The sequence below is a fragment of the Lutra lutra genome, chromosome 7 (assembly GCF_902655055.1).
Source record: "Lutra lutra chromosome 7, mLutLut1.2, whole genome shotgun sequence".
NCBI classification, from domain to species: domain Eukaryota; kingdom Metazoa; phylum Chordata; class Mammalia; order Carnivora; family Mustelidae; genus Lutra; species Lutra lutra.
In genome coordinates this window covers 60,042,032-60,058,534 of record NC_062284.1, presented here as the reverse complement: position 1 = coordinate 60,058,534, position 16,503 = coordinate 60,042,032, and the positions used below count along the sequence as shown (strand labels likewise).

The following is a 16,503-nucleotide window of genomic DNA, read 5'->3' as shown; positions in this document are numbered from 1 at the left end:
GCTCCCCTGTCAAAGCTCTGACCAACCACTTCGGGGGCAGCAGCACGTCTCTCTTGGTGTTCACGCTTCAACTATCCACGGGCCGGTGGTTCACTGGTGAGAACAGTGATGCTAGCAGGTGGCTCATCCTCACCCCAGCTCTCAGCCAGCTCGATGTTTATAAGAATTCTTTTTTTTTTTCCTCCTGGTAATAATTCTTAGTATCTATACTCACTGGTCCCTTAGCTTCCCCAGCTAGGCATCTGCTGCTCAGAGTCTTTTAAAAGCAGAACCTTTTAGGGGCTCCTGGGTGGCTGAGTTGGTAAAGCATCTGCCTTCAGCTCGGGTCACGATCCCAGGCTCCTGGGATCAGGCTCCCTGCTCAGCAGGGAGTCTGCCTCTCCCTCTCCCTGCTTTGTGCTCTATCTCTCTCTCTCAAATTAAAAAAAAAATTTAAAATCTTAAAAAAAAAAAAACTTTTCAAGGTTTCTGAAGGCTCGTAAAAGGTGGCTGAGCCATCACGCTTCATCTGACCCCATGATTGCTTCCCGACTAAGATGCATTCCTGTCACCCTTCACTAATCAATTCTGTCAGGCCATCAGGCACAGAGAACATCAGAGCAATTACTTTTTCCTCCTACACCTATTCATCAACATCCATCTACCACCTTGCAGACCATCTCTTCTTCCAACCTCTACTCCTTCCCCAAGGAGTATAAAAAAGAAATGGTCAACTTACACAGGCTTATGTAGAGTTCTTAGAATGTATTTTTGTTCACCTGAAAAATAAAACTTTTAAAAAATATACAGGACTTTTTGAGGACAGGTATATCTTAAATGGCTGAATTATAAATAATGTCTCTGGTCATGTTCACAGCTAGAGCTGGAGCTAATGTCCCAATTCCAGTGAAGGCTTTAGAGTCAGGAGGCCAGCAGCTGGACCTACGAGTGGTCTCTCTAGACTCTTTGATCCATCTCAAAGTGGATTCAACAGTCCAGAATGCAGGGATGGGAACAGGGGACTGGATTCCCAGATGTCCTCCTGCAAGTTCAAAGGATTCTTAGAATAAGAGATCAATTTACAAATTATTAAAATATAAGACTAAAAATTCACACAATAAATATAAATTACAGGCTATTATTGGAGTTATAAAGTGGCATTTTATGTTTCTTCCCCACCCCCAGACCCCCACCAAAAATTTAAAAAGGCCTCAAAGGCTTCCTAATGACCAAAGTCACATCAGCTGCTCAGAAATCTCCTCCAGCCAAGACACCCTGGAGGTGCTACCAGCCTGCTCCTAGGCTATACCAGCTCAGCTGCTGTTATCTTGCCCGAAACATGGCTTAAAGCAAGACTTGTGGTTCTGTAAACTTGGATCAGAGCTAACTAGAGTGTAGGCCAGAAAACTGGAGACAAACTGTTTTAGGACTCAGGTGGATAAGTTTGTCTTTTTTTTTTTTTTTTTTTTTAAAGTGCCTAATTTCCCCAAAAGGAAACACTAAGGGGTTTGATATCTTGTCACTACCCACACTCATTGACTAAAAGCAAGTGGCAGAAGGAAATGAAATCCAAATTGAGGATGTATAATTCTTGCTATCCCAGAACTATACAGATGTCACTTTCCTTGGTGTTTCTCATCTCTGTCAAAGTATAGGCTGCGTGTAAGTAGGGTTTATCAGGAGAGGTAAAGACAAACCAAGGTAATTTTCCCACGGCTGGTCTATTAACTGGCTATCAAAGCACAATCCTGAGCTTGAAGCCCACCTTTAAGCCTTTCTGGTTCTGTGAATACAACGCAAAACCAGAAAATGTGCTCAGAGCTCTGGTTTCACACAGATTTCAGCCTAATTGTAGGGCAATACTGTCACAGGCTCAGGGAAGAAGGCAGGCAAAGGTGATTACTGGAACAAGACAAGATCTTGAGGAGTGGACAATAAAATAAAAACACTTGTGAGCCACTCTACTTACAAAAGCTTGCTCTTCCTAAAAGAACTCTGTGAGAAGGCCAAGGACTGAAGCACAGAGGCATTCTCTTACCCCTTCCTTCTTCCCTGGCCCATATCCAGATAGGGCCGCAACGGGAAGCCTCTTTCGTGGGGGCACTAGGGTGGGAAGAGGAGGGGATTAGTTCGTTCTCCACCCTCCCTAAACGGCTTCTACTTCTAAGGTTTTCCACTGTCCTTTCAAGTCTAAGGATGATTATACTCTTGGGTCATAAACCTATCTTTCTGAAGTAAGGGGAATAGAATGGGTGATGAAAAAAAAAAACCAACAGTGTTTGTGCCCTTCTGGCTAGCTGCACTTTGGGGGCCAGCAAAATAGCCCTTGCATGACCCCATCAGTGGGTAGCTACCCAGGGTTTTGGGAGGATACATACAGTTCTGTGTAATTATAGCTTCTAGTGCATATGTCAACAACTATATACAGGGATCGATAAATTAAATGCATCTGTGGCCACTGCAACTAGGTTGACGTACCTGAGCTCCACTACTTTTGGTGCCCTCTTTGCGAGAGCTTCAGCTTATTAAAGAGCCCCTATAGCTCCCTCCTTCCCCTGAGTCTTGGGGGAAAGCCCGAGTCACTCGTGCACATAGGATACACAAGAGCTAGCGGCGAAAATGGGTTCGGAGCTGGGATCTCCCCACCCCTCCCCCCATTCCCTTTATGGCTCGGGGCCCTGGCGCAGCACGGTCCTGGGAAGACCAAACCCCGAGCCCCCGGCGAATCGTGGTCCCTTGGCTGAAGATCGGGCTGCAGGCCACCCGCTCCCGGGGCGAGCTGGCGATCGTAGCGGAGAAGGGAGGGCGTTCACTCCCGTGGGGGTCACTCCCGCGGGCTCCCCGCCCCGTCCTGCTGCAAAGTCCTGCCTCCGGGCTTGGGGAGGGGAGACTGGTTCCCGGCCGCCCCTGGCGCAGAGGGGTTCAACGACTCCCCGGCGCCGCCGCCGCTTCCTCCTCGTCCTCTTCCAGCCCCCGAGGCCGCTCCAGCGGCCCGGCCAGGGGACTGTCGGCAGAGGGCTCCGGAGGCATGGGCCGCGCCGCCTGCAGCGGGGGCGCGTCGCGCGGTGCCTCGCGGCGGGACGACCCCGTGGCATTGGGCCCCGCCGCCGCCCCCGAAGTCCCGGACGGGCCGGTGGCGTTGGAGCCGCCGGGGGGCGGGCCGGCGGCTCCCCCCGAGGTCCCGGCGCCCACCGGCTGCCAGATGAGGCTGTAGTAGACGGCGAGCACGATGGCGGCCAGCGACACGGAGAGCACGTAGGCGAACACGGTGGCGAGCCGGACCCACTTCTTGTTGGTCTTGGCCGCCATCTTCGCCTTCTTGTCCCCGGTGTAGGTGGCCGGCTTGCCCCGCTCGGCCGGGGCCGCGTCGCGCTCCTTCATGGGGGGGCCCCGGCCTTTGCCCCGGTGCTCCACGGCCCCGGCTGGAGGGGGCCTGGCGGCCTGCGAGGACTGGACAAGGGGCGGCCCGGCGCCCTCCGCTCCCGGCAGCTCCGCCGCCGCTCCTCACGCCGCCCGCCTGCAGCCCTCCACCGCGTCGCTGCAGCCGCCGCCGGGGCCTGGACCAGTCACTGCCGCCAGCGCCGCCGCCGCCGCCGGCCCGTCAGCTGCTTCCCCGCCGCCGCCACAGCCACAGCCGCCACAGCCGCCCGGCTCCGCGTCCCCATCCGCTGCTGCTGCCGCCGCCTGCCCGGCCACCGGCCGCCCGGTCTCCAGTGGCCGCGCGGACGGCGCGCTCCGCTCCAGCACGGCTCCCCCACCTCGCGCGCCGGCACCAGGGGGCGGGGGGAGCGCTGCTGGGGGCTGCCTCTTAAAAGGGCGACACCAGGGTCCGGAAGTGCCGCGCGGGAGGCGGGCTTCTGTCTGGCGCCGCGAGCCCCGCCGGGACGCCCCGTTAGGAGAGAGTTAAAGGAGGCTGGTTCTTAAAAGGGCAACGGCGCCGCAGCCCCGCGCGGGCTGGAGCGACGAGGATGAGAGCCCGGGGCGCTTCTTTAAAAGGGGAGCGGCGCAGTTTGGGGCGGAGTGCAGAACTGGAAAGGGAGTGGGGAGGGGCGGTCTGAGCAAGGAGCTGTCAACTCTGGCTCCTCTACCTCCTCTCCAGACTGTCCGGAGTGACAGATGGAACGGCTGCAAGGGCTGCGGTCCTCAAGCCTGCGCCCCACAAAGTGGGGGCGATAACACGCTCATGCTCTCGGCTCATGTCCCGCTCCACGTACCTTAGGAGCGGGTCTCCTGGACCCCTTCACTCCTAGTGGGCCTGGTCCACATTCCGCACAGGCAGCTAAGGAGCCTGGAAAACAACGCGGTCACAGCTGGTCGCGCCCTCTCCTCTCCTCCCCCACCCTCTTCGGCCGCGTATGGGGTTTGGGGCTCTTGTAAAATCTTCCCGATTTCCTCCCTCGTTCTCTTAAAGCCCGGGTCACGGTGCGCAGACCTTTTAAAGTTTCTGGGACAGAACCACGTGCTAAGGTGGGCTCTCCAGACTCGCCTCCCATCTTAGTCCCGAAGTTCGCAACAGGTCCCAGATCCCGCTTTTTGGGGACTTCCGACTCCCAGCTTTGGACTCAAGGAGCTTCACTGAAACGGTGGCTCTCAGAAAATTTCCGCTCTCTGATTCTCTCTGGGCCTGGGGGTCTGGGCTGTTGTCCACCCCTTCTCTCCCCTTCCTTTGTGAGGTTTGTGACCCCTAGGGTCAGGCTGGTGCTGACATCCCCTCACCAAGCTCGGAGTCTCAGTAGCCGCTTTCCCCTGTGCCTCCCTGGTCCTTCTGCCCTCCTCTCTCCAGCCTTCTGTTCTCCCCACTCCCTCTGCTGAAGGCTTTCCAGAATTCATGGTTCCCTCCTCCCTGAATTCTACTTCCTGTGTTCCTGGAGCTGGGTGTGCAGGCTGCCTGGGTGTCTCAGTGGGTATGTGAGACTGTGCCTGTGTGATGGTGTGTGGGGGAGAGGGCTGTAGTGGTGATGGGATCCTGTGTGTGACACAGGCCCCCTTCATGTGTGAGACTGACTCCTGGCTCCTGACTCTCTGGGACAGGACCCTCTCTGCCCTTCCCATTTTCCTTTCTCCTCTACAAGAATCTTTGCCTTCCAGACACCTGTCCCTTTATAAGGAAGCTCCTCCCCAGCATTCCTGCCCTCTACCTCAGCCAAACAGAGGCCAAGGGCTACCAGAGCTGAGGTTCTTGATCAGCTGCTTAAACCATGGGCCTGTAACTCAGCCCCTCTCTCTCTCTCATTCCTGAGACCCAGATGTGAGTCTGCCACTAGCAGTGATCAATTGCATGCTATTTCCAGGAATAGCCTAGCTTGCCTTTGTACTTTCTGAGAAATTTTAAGGACATCGGAAACTTGGAGTGTTAATTTCCTTTTGCGGGCTGTTGGGGGAAAAGACCACCACTCCTTCTCTGTCCTGCTCCCAGGTTGTTCCCAGCTCGCCCAGCAGGGTGGCCTGTTAAGTTAAAATCTCTGAATTGTCTCTCGATGTTGTCTTCTCTTCTCTTCCCTGCTACCTGGTCTTCCTGGCAGAACTGATCAGATCAACTATACAAGGGTGAATTATTTTGGAAGATTCCAGGTAAGGCCAACCCAAAGCCTCCTTCCATTCTCTTTCTTGAGTGTACTCCATATTTTTTCTGTTGCAAAGTAAACTTTCCTCTTGCTTGGTTCCCAGTGGGGTAGGAAAACAGCATGTCACTTTTTTCTATGCTAAGGAATAAATATACTCAAAGCCCTTATTCAATTCCTCTCACCCTATTCTTCTCCAAACGAAACAGTGCCAGATTCTTTAACCTGTCATCAATAAGCCCTATTTATTAGCTGGATTTACAGAGTGTCTTTTACCCTAGGAACTCAAAATGCTTTCAGATATAATTGAGCCCGATCTCCCTGGTGCCGGAGCCATTAAGAAACCATTAGTGTATTCCTGTTGCAGGCAACTCAATGGCCCCCTAGTGGCCTGAAAGTGAATATGCTTCTCTAAGTGCCTCTCCCCAACCAAGGGTAAGCAGTCAGAGAAATCAGAAAATCAAGGCAGCTTGGGGACAGAATGCGTCCCAAAGGTCATCTTTTGTTATACCCCCAAGGGCCCTAGAACCTCCTCCACAACATCTCTATGGTGCCTTCTCCAGCATCAGCTAAGACAGTATCCCTGATGGTGTACCTTATTGTCCGCTCTATAAGGGAGCCTTTTCAGCTTTAGAAAGTTCTGACCCATTGTAACAGTAGCAATATCCTTGCCCTTATTATGTGCTGGCTCCAGATTTAGCCCTTCCTTTCCTCATCTCATTTGTCTCACAACAGTCTAGAAAGCAGTTACTCTTTATCTCCATTTTTGAGATGAAGAAACAGCCTCAAAGAAGTTAAGTAAGTTGCTCAAGGTCACATAGCTAGATAGAATTCAAACGTGAGTCCTTCTGACCCTAGGGGGTTTCTGACCCCTGCTCTACTCTGCCAGGGATGTTCAGGGGACTGCTAGGGAAGGAAGAGGGCGATACAGGCAAGCTACAAAAGCAGCTATAAAAGTGGCCAACATGGAGTGGTAGGAGCCAGGAGAGGGTGTGTAGGCTGGATCCGTGGGGAGCTGAACTGGAATATTAAGTTAAAAAAAAAAAAAGGAGAGTTTATTGATATGGGAGCACTCTCAGGTGAAATAGGATTTCATACCCTGACAAGGATCCTGGGAGACAGAGAAAGGCAATGGCCAGCCAAAGAAAAAGGAAATGCCAGAACTGCCATAGCAGAGGATGGAAGAAGGCTTCAGAAAGCTCAGAGAAGTGAGCCTGCTATGGTCGGTACTCTGTGTAAGGCCAGAAACTCACGCCTGTCCTGCAGAAAGTCCCAAAGGATACTCTGGTTATCAAAGCAAAGAGGAACGCACTGGGAGAAGCTGTTTGGCTGTCCTCTGAACATCAGGTCCGCAGCAAGAGGCCATTACAGAACTGGCTATTTGATAGTGATGGGGGTGATAGGACCATTAACTAATAGAAGCCAGAGGTTGGTACACTACAGTGATGAGCAGCAAGTTGGATGCAGTGGAAGGTCCTGATGGTAGAGCTAGGCAGACAGGGAATAGAACAGAGCATCCCTAGGGCAAACTAGATGGGCAGCCAGGAATGGTTTTGCTCAACCCATGCCAGTGGTTCTCAAACCTTTTGATCTCAAGATCGATTTCACTCTTGAAACTGACATCTCCAAAGAGCTTTTGTTTATATGGATTATCTCTATTGATACTATCGCATTAGAAATAAGACTGAGAAATTTATAAAATACTTACCAATTAATTAAAAAATAATTAGCCCATTATGTTAACATCAATAGTATATTTTTATGAAAAGTAACTTCAGGGCCATCTGGATGGCTCAGTCATTAAGCTTCTGCCTTCAGCTCAGGTCATGATCCCAGGGTTCTAGGATCGAGCCCCGCATTAGGCTCCCTGCTCAGTGTGAAGCCTGCTTCTCCCTCTCCCACTCTCTGCTTGTGTTCCCCTTCTCACTGAGTCTCCATCAAATAAATAAACAAAATCTTAAAAAAAAAAAAAAAGAAAAGTTACTATATTTATGGAAGGAAAAAAGTTAGTGAAAGTGTGGCTTTTTTCACGTTTTTTGCAAATCTCTTAAAAGTGGCTTTATAGAAGACATCTAGATTCTCGTATCTGCTTCTATTGGCAATATGTTGTTTTGGTTAAAATATATGAAGAAAATCTGGCCTGACCCAGATATGTGGTTGGGAAAGACAGCAGCATTTTAATAGCCTTTTCACATAATTTGAGACTGCACCAAAACTCAACAAGTAGTATTTTCTTAAGTGGTAGTAATGTAGAATATGAAACTATATCAATGAATTCAATCACATTAAAGTGTATTAATCTACCTGCACTATGAATGGCTCTTCTACCCATGCATAGTTTTATAACGTCCTTCTTTGGTCATTTGGAAAACACTGGCTCATTGGATTATATTGATCTGTCAAATATTGATACAATCCATTATACAATATTAAAAGTTGTATTTGTTAATGTCAGAAAAATTTATTGGATTCTGTCAAACTCATGGTAGTGCATAGAAGTTTTCTAAAATTCTAATTTTCACTGAAAAGTTCAAATTTTAAAATGAGTCACAAATATTCTCTGTTGTTTTCCTCAAAGGGACAGGCTTAGTTGGTTTGAATTAGAAAAAAAAATCTGCCAAATAACCAAGTCTTACAACCACAGTTTATCTGTCAAGTTATTTCAAGCAAAAATGGTCTTCCATGAAAAAAAAATTGTACAGCTCGTAACTCAGTGGTGCATAAGAGAGGCCGATGATACTTCTGCATGGAGTACAGTACTTCCCATTTAATAACAGAGAATATTTATTTTTATTTTTTTCAATAATATTTTTGTTTGTTTGTAAGTAGGTTCCACACCCAGCGTGGAGCCCAAGGTGAGGCTTGAACTCGCGACCCTGAGATCAAGACATGAGCTGAAGTCAAGAGCTGGACACTTAACTGACTGAGCCACCCAGGCACCCCTAACAGATTTTTTTTTAATTTTTAAGTAATCTCTACATCTAATGCGGGACTCGAACTCACAACCCCGAGATCAAGAGCTGCACACTCTACGGAGACCGGTGGACACCCAGAGAATATTTAAAAGACATGTATTTAAGGGTCATGATTTAATAAATTTTAGCAATTTTCATTGCTTCATTAAGGACAGTTTTAAGTGAAACTGACTCTTCTTTCTTTTTTCCTTCCCTTTCTCCACGCCCCTCCCCCATTCCCTCTTTGTTTCCTTTCTTTCTTCTGTCTTCACAATGAACAACCAAAACAGCTTGGTGTCACAGCCTTGCTTTGTTAAGGTTCCAGAAGATCTATCCACCATTGCTTTTGCACTGTGAGTGCAAATGTCTAGGCAGTGAAAAAGGCAAATGACATTCTAGTATAATTTTGACCTTGTGAAATGGCCTCCAGGAATCTGCAGGACCTCCAAGAATCTGCAGACCACACACAAAATTGCTGAGCTGCACAATGAAAAGAAATCAAGGATGAAAGGCCAGGAGACTGATGGACGTTGTTCTGGTATAAAGTCACAACACCTTGTCCGGTTTCCAGACCTGATTCAATTTTCAGATCTAGAACCTATTTTTTTTTTAAAGAGGGAAGCAGGCTCCCTGCTGAGCAGAGAGCCCGATGTGGGGCTTGATCCCAGGACCCCGGGATCATGACCTGAGCCGAAGGCAGAGGCTTTAACCCACTGAGCCACCCAGGCACCCCAAAGAAGGCTTTTTAATACCATGGCCATACAGCAATGATTTCACTAGTCCTTCCCCAAAGGGACCCATGGCCATTTACTTGGGTAACTATACACTAGGGAAAGTGAAATGCCATTTTTTAAATCAAAGATTTTTATTTATTTGAGAGAGCGCATGAGAGGGGGAAGGGTTAGATGGAGAAGCTGACTCCCCACGGAGCAGAGAGCCCAGTACGAGACTTCATCCTGGGACTCTGGGATCATGACCTGAGCCAGAGGCAGACGCTTAACTGAGCCACCCAGACGCCCATAGTCAAACATTTTAAGGTCATGCAGTGTTTGAATTATATTGATATCTGGGGATCTGAATCATCATCAGGGTTCCCCGGAAGAGTGGCCCTGGGTAAACATATGTATAGGCTCATAAGCTATACAAATGTTGGTTAGAGGCTTAGAAAAAGCAATATTGGGGAAATGGGAACACGAAGGACTCAGGGAAAGGCATGTGGATATATGAGCGAGCACAAAGCGTGAAGATCTATATATTGCATGTTAATGTCCATCTGAGAGCCTCTGCCAGAGGAGACATTAAATAACCAAGTAAATAGAAGGACTTGGCTAGCTGATGTTTGCCAGCCTCTGTCACCAACCATTCACGTTGGCACAATGGGCACATGAATAAAGTGGCCATGTTAGCCCAGAGGAGGCCACACACAGGCATCCTGTATATGGTGGTAAGGGTGGGTCCAACAGAATGGGCTCCCACTCACCAAGGCTGATCTGCCAATTGTGGCTGCCAGATGTTCAACCTGCCAGCAACTGATGGTCAACCAGCTACTTGGTAACAAGTTGACTACATTGGACCTGCTCTTCTCTGGAAAGCTGGTGATTAATCTTGACTTGAATCAGCACATGTTCCGGATATGGATTTCTCTTTCTTGCCAAAGGCCTCAACCAGCACCACTCCCTGAGGGCTTAAAGAGAATTCCATTTACTGACATGGAATCTCACATAACATAGTAACAGAGCAAGAGTGGGCAAAAGATCGTGGAATCTTCTGGGACCCTCATGTACTTTGCCGCCCACTTGAGCTGGCAGAGTAAAAGAACAGCCTTTCAAAGGTGCAGCTGAAGGGCCATTTTAGAGATGATGGGATACCCTGTTCCAGGATGTGTACCCTATTCAATAACTGTAATATTGCCCAGTGAGTATGAGCGAGAGGTCTACGAAACCAGGGGTGGAAGGAGGAATAACCCCACTTAACATCACTCCCAGTGACTCTTTTGGGGAAGTTTGTGGTTCCTATTCCTACAGTTCCAGGCTCTCTAGGTTTAGAGAATCTGGTTCCCAGATGTAGAACACTTCCACCAAGGGACAGAACAAGAATTCCATAAACTTTTAGTGTGGCTGCTTTCTGTCCTTCAAACTCCTTGTGCCAAAAGACCGGTAGTTAAAAAAAAAAAAAGAAAAAAAAAAGAGTCACATTCTCGTAGAGGTACTTGACTCTGATCCTTTGGAAGAGATAGATTTGCTGCTACAATGGGGTCCGGAAAATAGGTTCGGCACCCTGGTCATCTGCTAGGATGACCTGCCCAATTTTGACAGTAGCAGGGAAATGCAGCAGCCTGGTTTGAGGAGGACATGGTGATTAGAGGCTCATATCCCTTGAATGAGGATCTGAGTCATTTTACCAGGTAAGACAACTAGACCCATAGACACACAAGTTGACGGCAAAGAGAATCTAGAATAGGTAATGGTTGGGGAGTGGGGGGCGCTGAATATCAGTTATGTCACCAAGATAAGCTGCAGTACTGGGGGCCATAGTTCATTCCACTCACCTTCTCGTAAGTTTCCCAGGGAAAGCAATCACCAGAATCCCGGAGGAGTGATTCCAGGTAGAAGGAGCTTAGCACAGAAGCAAGTAGGTCTGAATTGCTCACAGTAGGTCCTGCCATGATCGCCGTGGTTACTACCCAAATCCCGCCTTTGGGACAAAGAAGGGTCCTGCCATGATCGCTGTGGTTATTACCCAAATCCCGCCTTTGGGACAAAGAAGGGTCCTGCCATGATCGCTGTGGTTACTACCCAAATCCCGCCTTTGGGACAAAGAAGCTTATCCCCATGTTGCCAGAAGTGCTGGCCTGACGGCTGAGAGATGAGTCTCTCTCCCGGGAATTCCTTAAGCCGCCTAAGGGAGAGGATTTGCCTGACTTCAGGAGCCCTTCCTAGGGATAATCTGGCCAGTGTAGGGGTTCAAAGGACCAGTCCTCTTGCTTCAGTTAGGGCCATCTCAACTTGCCTCTGAATGGTCATCTCAACCCTAAAGCTCCTCGTGGAGGTGTCCTTTGTGGTGACTGTGTCCTTGATTGATTCCTACCGCCCCCATCCTGATTCCTTCCCTCCCTCAAGGGTGTTGTGTTGCTTCCGAGAACACCTCCCAATAAACTTCCCGCAAGCAAATCTCTGTCTCATAATGTTTCATGAGAAGCCTGACCTAAGACTGTCACCTAAGATTCTAACCTTTAGGACCCCAGAGGACAAGTCTAAGCATCTGAAGGTGGGTCTCGTGGACCACCGCTGTCTTCCATGCTGTGGTTTTCTCTAAGTCCTCACAGCATGTGTGGGCTTCCTACATCCTCGCTGCCCTTCACCAAATGTTCTCCAGCTTGTGTGTTTCCTCAGGATAAAGCATCCTAAACTGAGGTCCCCCGCGTATCTCGGTTGTGGTCTGACACGCATGCCAAGAATGAGAAGGGGCTGAGTCTTTCTCGGTTCTCGAGCCCTAGCGGCTCGCGGGAGCCAAGGGTCAAGCACTTTAGAAATCCAAACTCCTTGCCTTGCTTCCCTCTCCCCAGCCACTCATTCCAGGTCCTGGTTCAGAGGGTCTGGATGCAGCCAGTCTCACAGTATTCAGAGCTTCCCAGGCCATTCTGTTAGATACCAAGATGGAGAATCACTGGGCTCAGTCCTTTAATTCAGCAGCCCGAGAGGCTGTCCGCTTAGCTAGCAGCCTTTTCATTTGACTCATACGGAGCTGGCTGTCAGCAAAAAACCTCAGTTTTATTCACACATGCCTCTGCTAAGCTGCCACTTTCCCACCCTGTCCTTGTACAGTTGGTGCCTTGGAGCCCAGCCCGGATCTCTCCATTGAGCCCTGTTCCTTTTACCTTATGAGGTTCAGGCTGCTCTCCATCCAGCAGGTTAGGAAGTTTTGGGATCCCGAGCGTATCTCCCAACACATTTCCCGTCCTCACTGGCTTCCTGCTATCCAAAAAGGTGAGGGGCTTGTTCACTGTACCTTGACCCAGGCCCTGATAGAAAAGGTGGTCCAGCCCAGGAGGAAGGACAAAGTCAGCTGACAAGGTCGGCTCTGAGGGCATCGCTTATGCGTCACACACCCAGCCCACCGGGAGAAGGACAGCATCTAACTTCCTCCCATTGCGCTCATAAAGACTGATCCATCTCACAGAGAGATAAACAGAGGCAGAGAATATGAAAACTGGGTCCAAGAACATCTTGCTGGGGTAGGAGTCAAACTTTCCTGCCATCTGCAGCTCCCATCTCTAGGTTTATCACCTGTCAGAGGAAAGGCGGGGGAGAAGAGTGACAAGGTTGGCTCTTCTGATTAGAAAGAGAACGATTTTTAGAGTTGGAAGGAATCTGAGAACGAATCGAAAGCTTAATAGATCAGGGAGCTCAGGTAACTTGCCAAGATCTCACGGCAAACTTTTGCTCTGGCTGAGACTAAACTCTGGGTTTTGAGGGTGGGCCCAGAGCTCACTCCTTCAGGTAAGTTTGATGGCACTTAAAAGGGAAACACATAGGGGAGGCACCTGGGTGGCTCAGTCAGTTAAGCGGTGGACCCTTGATTTTGGCTCAGGTCATGATTTCGTGGGTTGTGGGCTTGAGCCCCATGACCGGCTCAGCGCAGTGTTGGCTTGGGATTCTTCCCCTCTTCCTTTGCCTCCCCCCTTGCCCTCCCTCCACCCCCACATATGCTCTCTCTCAAATAAATTTAAAAATTTATAAAATTTTTATGAATTTATGAATTTATAAGAAAAAAAAGATGCTCTCCCTCTCCTTCTGCCCCCTCCCTCTCTAAAAAAAAAACAAAAAAGACAACAAAAAAACAAAACAAAAACAAAAACAAAAACAAAGGGAAACACACATGGGAGTTATTTAAGTCCCAGACGGTTCCTTCTATGATTCTAGAAGGGCTTGGCATAGGAGGACAGGCAATGTCTTCCCCCTGTGCTTTTGCAGAAAACTCTTTACAGTCTTTCTTATCCTCCCCAAGGGACCAGAACCCCAGCACCTGCCTCTCAGCTGCCTTCTCCACACCCAGCCCTCAAGGTGCAGAGGGTGGTTAGATCTGGAGCCACTGCTGGACAAACAGCTGGACGGGTGGACAGCTCCTGGTCCTCACTCTCCCACCTGCCTCAGGAGGTTGACCCTCGTCCATGATTTGAGTCCTCACGCTCATGACTTCATGAGTTCAGTCTGCCTGCTTCAACAGGGGACAGCCTGCTTCAGGTCCACAACCAGGAGCACCCCTAACTCTGCCTGCCCTGGGAAGATCCATCAGTCCCCAATCCACACAAACTGCTGAGAAAAAGATAGAAAAAATCACTCCAAAATGCACTCCACAAGTGAAGACACTTGTGGAAAGAACAGCATATATACTGAGGACGAAGTAATGAGAACTGTATTTCCCTTGCCAGTGTCCGCTAATAAATAATGGTGATAAATAACAATAATGATACTACTAAGCTCAGGGGCAGGCACCATGTTAAGTACTTTCCATACATTATATTGTTGAAGACTTACAACAGCCATTTGAGGTATTATGATCCCCACTTTATAGGTGAGAAAGAGGAGGCACAGGAAGGTTAAGTATCACAAGATAAAACAGCTGGTCAGTGGCTGGATTCATGGAGCAGTGAGCGTGACTCCCTATGACAGTGTGGGAAGCGAACCCCTGAGGATTCAACAACCAAGGCATCTTCATTCTGAAAGGAGCTAGCCATCGGCCTGAGAGGTGCCCTCGGCCTCCAGGCTCCCAAAGCCCACTGCTTTATCAGGTAAGTTATGGTATCAGGAAAGAAACCAGGCCAATCTGACTCTCCTGTTTGGCTATCAGGTGAAGATCAAAGTTCAGTTTCCACTACTGATCTCTGATGAACAGGTTGGGAAACCACAGCATGGGGTCCCCACACAAAACCGCCAAGTGAGCCTGAGAATTCCAGACCTGCCTCTTGGGTTCTAGGCCCCAGGATCTCCTTGGGAGGCATTACGCTGAATACAAGTTCTTGGCCGCCAAAGCTCACACATGCCAAACTCTCCAGCGAACTTGTCTCTGTGGATCACACAGGATATAGACCCGCCAGTGACCTCTTGAGAGTCCTTCTTGCCTGGAGGTACGTGCTTTCCAGTGTGCCCACCAGGGGGCACCCTTGTCCTTCTACCTTCTGCCCTGCGGGGGGTGGGGGGGCGATGTGAGATGGGCAGTGTGGGGTGCCTGCTACTCAGCTCAGCCCAGGAGCCCCATTTCCCAAAATGGCTATTCGTGTGGCCTCCCTGATTTTTCTCCATAGTCACTCCAACATGATTTATGCAACATTTTTCTTTGTCATTTCACATTTTAAGAAACCTAAGTGTATTTTTAAAAGAAAAAACAAAGTCCCCTTTGATGAAGGTTTTCCTGGCTCCCCTTGCTGCATGGATTTCTTGCATTCTGAGGGCTGCTAGGTAGAATATGGGCAGGAGAATACAGGCCCTACTGAAGCTACAATGGGGGGGTCTCAAGAATGGTGTCCAGGCATGGCCATCACTGGCCAAAGATGGGTGAGGCTCTATTCTGTGGATTAGAGCCTCAACCTTCAGAGCCCAAGATCGACAGGATCAGAGTAAGGAGTACTGAAATCTCTGCCTTCCTTGCGGCATCCCCAATCCCATGACAAGAGAGGAGCCTGTCTCTTGTCTTTCCCCAGGCTGAGGGAGAGGGAGGGGATTATCTTTCAAGGCAGACAAGAGGGAGAAGGACTTGGGTGCAGGACCAGGGACGGCTGCAGGTGACAAGTGTAGGGTCTTTGGGAAAGGGCCAGGATTTCCCTTGCAAAATCCATTCAAACAGACCAAGAGGGAACCTGATCCCTGGGAGGGAACAAGGAACTGCTGGGGCACCAGATGGGCCCCCAGAGGGGCACAAAGCTGGAGGGAGGCAGGGAGGAGAGATGAGAGCCTGCAGGCTTGGAGGGAGGGGAGAGAGGATGAGTTCTGAAGGCAGAGGGCAGGAGAGCAGAGAGCAGCTCCAGAGCTTCTGCCATAGCCTGTGAGGTCTTATTACCAGATCCACCCCACTGGTCTCAGAATCTTGGAATCCCTTTCCTGGGTGAGGGTCCCACAGTTGTTCAGGGGTGGCACAAAGGCCCACGGTAGGCCCTAGGGCAGAAAGGCAGGCCCTGAGAGGGGAAGGAAGTCCCAGGCAGAGCTCCCTGCTCCCCCAGCTAAGTTAAGAAGGGTGATAAAGAGGAGCAAGTTAGGCAAGAGGAAGTGAGCTGGCTGAGCAAGGCTGGGACTGAGCTCCCTGGGCCAGGTCAGTGTGAGGTTCATGTACCCTGACAAGGAACCCAGAGCCGAGGTCTCTCTAAGCAGCCTCCTGGTCCCAGCACTCTCACCCAGGCCCTGGGCACGGAGCAGAGAAGAGAGCCTGGCAAGAGAGCGCTGTGGAGGCTGGTGGCCGCGTGTTGCTGTGTCGGGTCATGTCTGGTCTATGGAGGGTCCAGGCCCTGCCAGGCCCAGGGGGCCAAGAGGACTTAGTTACGCGTGGTGGCGGCGGCTGAGAGGCGTGATTGCCTCACTCGTACCTCATTTTCATGGGAGGAAGCATTGAGAAAGAGGAGCTGGGTGTTCAGCAAACTTTGCTTATTCAAAACATCCAATCCCAGCTGGGCCCTGCCCCACCTTCAGCTCCCACTTCCACGGGCGTCCCAGCCTCCTCAGCCCCTGGAAGAGACTCCCGTGCTTTAGAGGCCACCTCTGCAGAGGTCCCTTCCCCTGGGAGCTCCTGACACCCTCCCTCAGGCTCAGCCTGGGCACCAGGACCCCATGTGGTCCCCGTATTGTTCCTTCTCCAGCCCCTCAGCTTCATCAGACCAGAGACTACTCCTGGGACTGAGAACCCCTGCCCACCACCACCAACACCCCACCAGCCCGGGCTCCAAGGAAACCAGGCCTCAGGAACCCGCCCCTCAGTCCTGAAGAGCACAGAGAAGGAAGCCCTGAGCAGGAAGTGCTGAG

At 50.2% G+C, this 16,503-nt stretch overlaps 1 protein-coding gene across 1 annotated transcript; it reads right to left on the bottom strand.

Annotated features, from left to right (window-relative positions):
* Nucleotides 1–724: 724 nt before the first annotated feature.
* Nucleotides 725–3,846, bottom strand: INAFM2 (InaF motif containing 2). The gene has a single exon (XM_047737324.1). It carries the CDS (start codon nt 3,358–3,360, stop codon nt 2,902–2,904), a length of 459 nt encoding a protein of 152 aa, XP_047593280.1. The 5' UTR covers nt 3,361–3,846; the 3' UTR covers nt 725–2,901.
* Nucleotides 3,847–16,503: the final 12,657 nt, after the last annotated feature.

Bases quoted from the DNA above. Each gene is read 5' to 3' on its own strand.
- INAFM2 (XM_047737324.1), bottom strand. From the start codon at position 3,360: ATGAAGGAGCGCGACGCGGCCCCGGCCGAGCGGGGCAAGCCGGCCACC.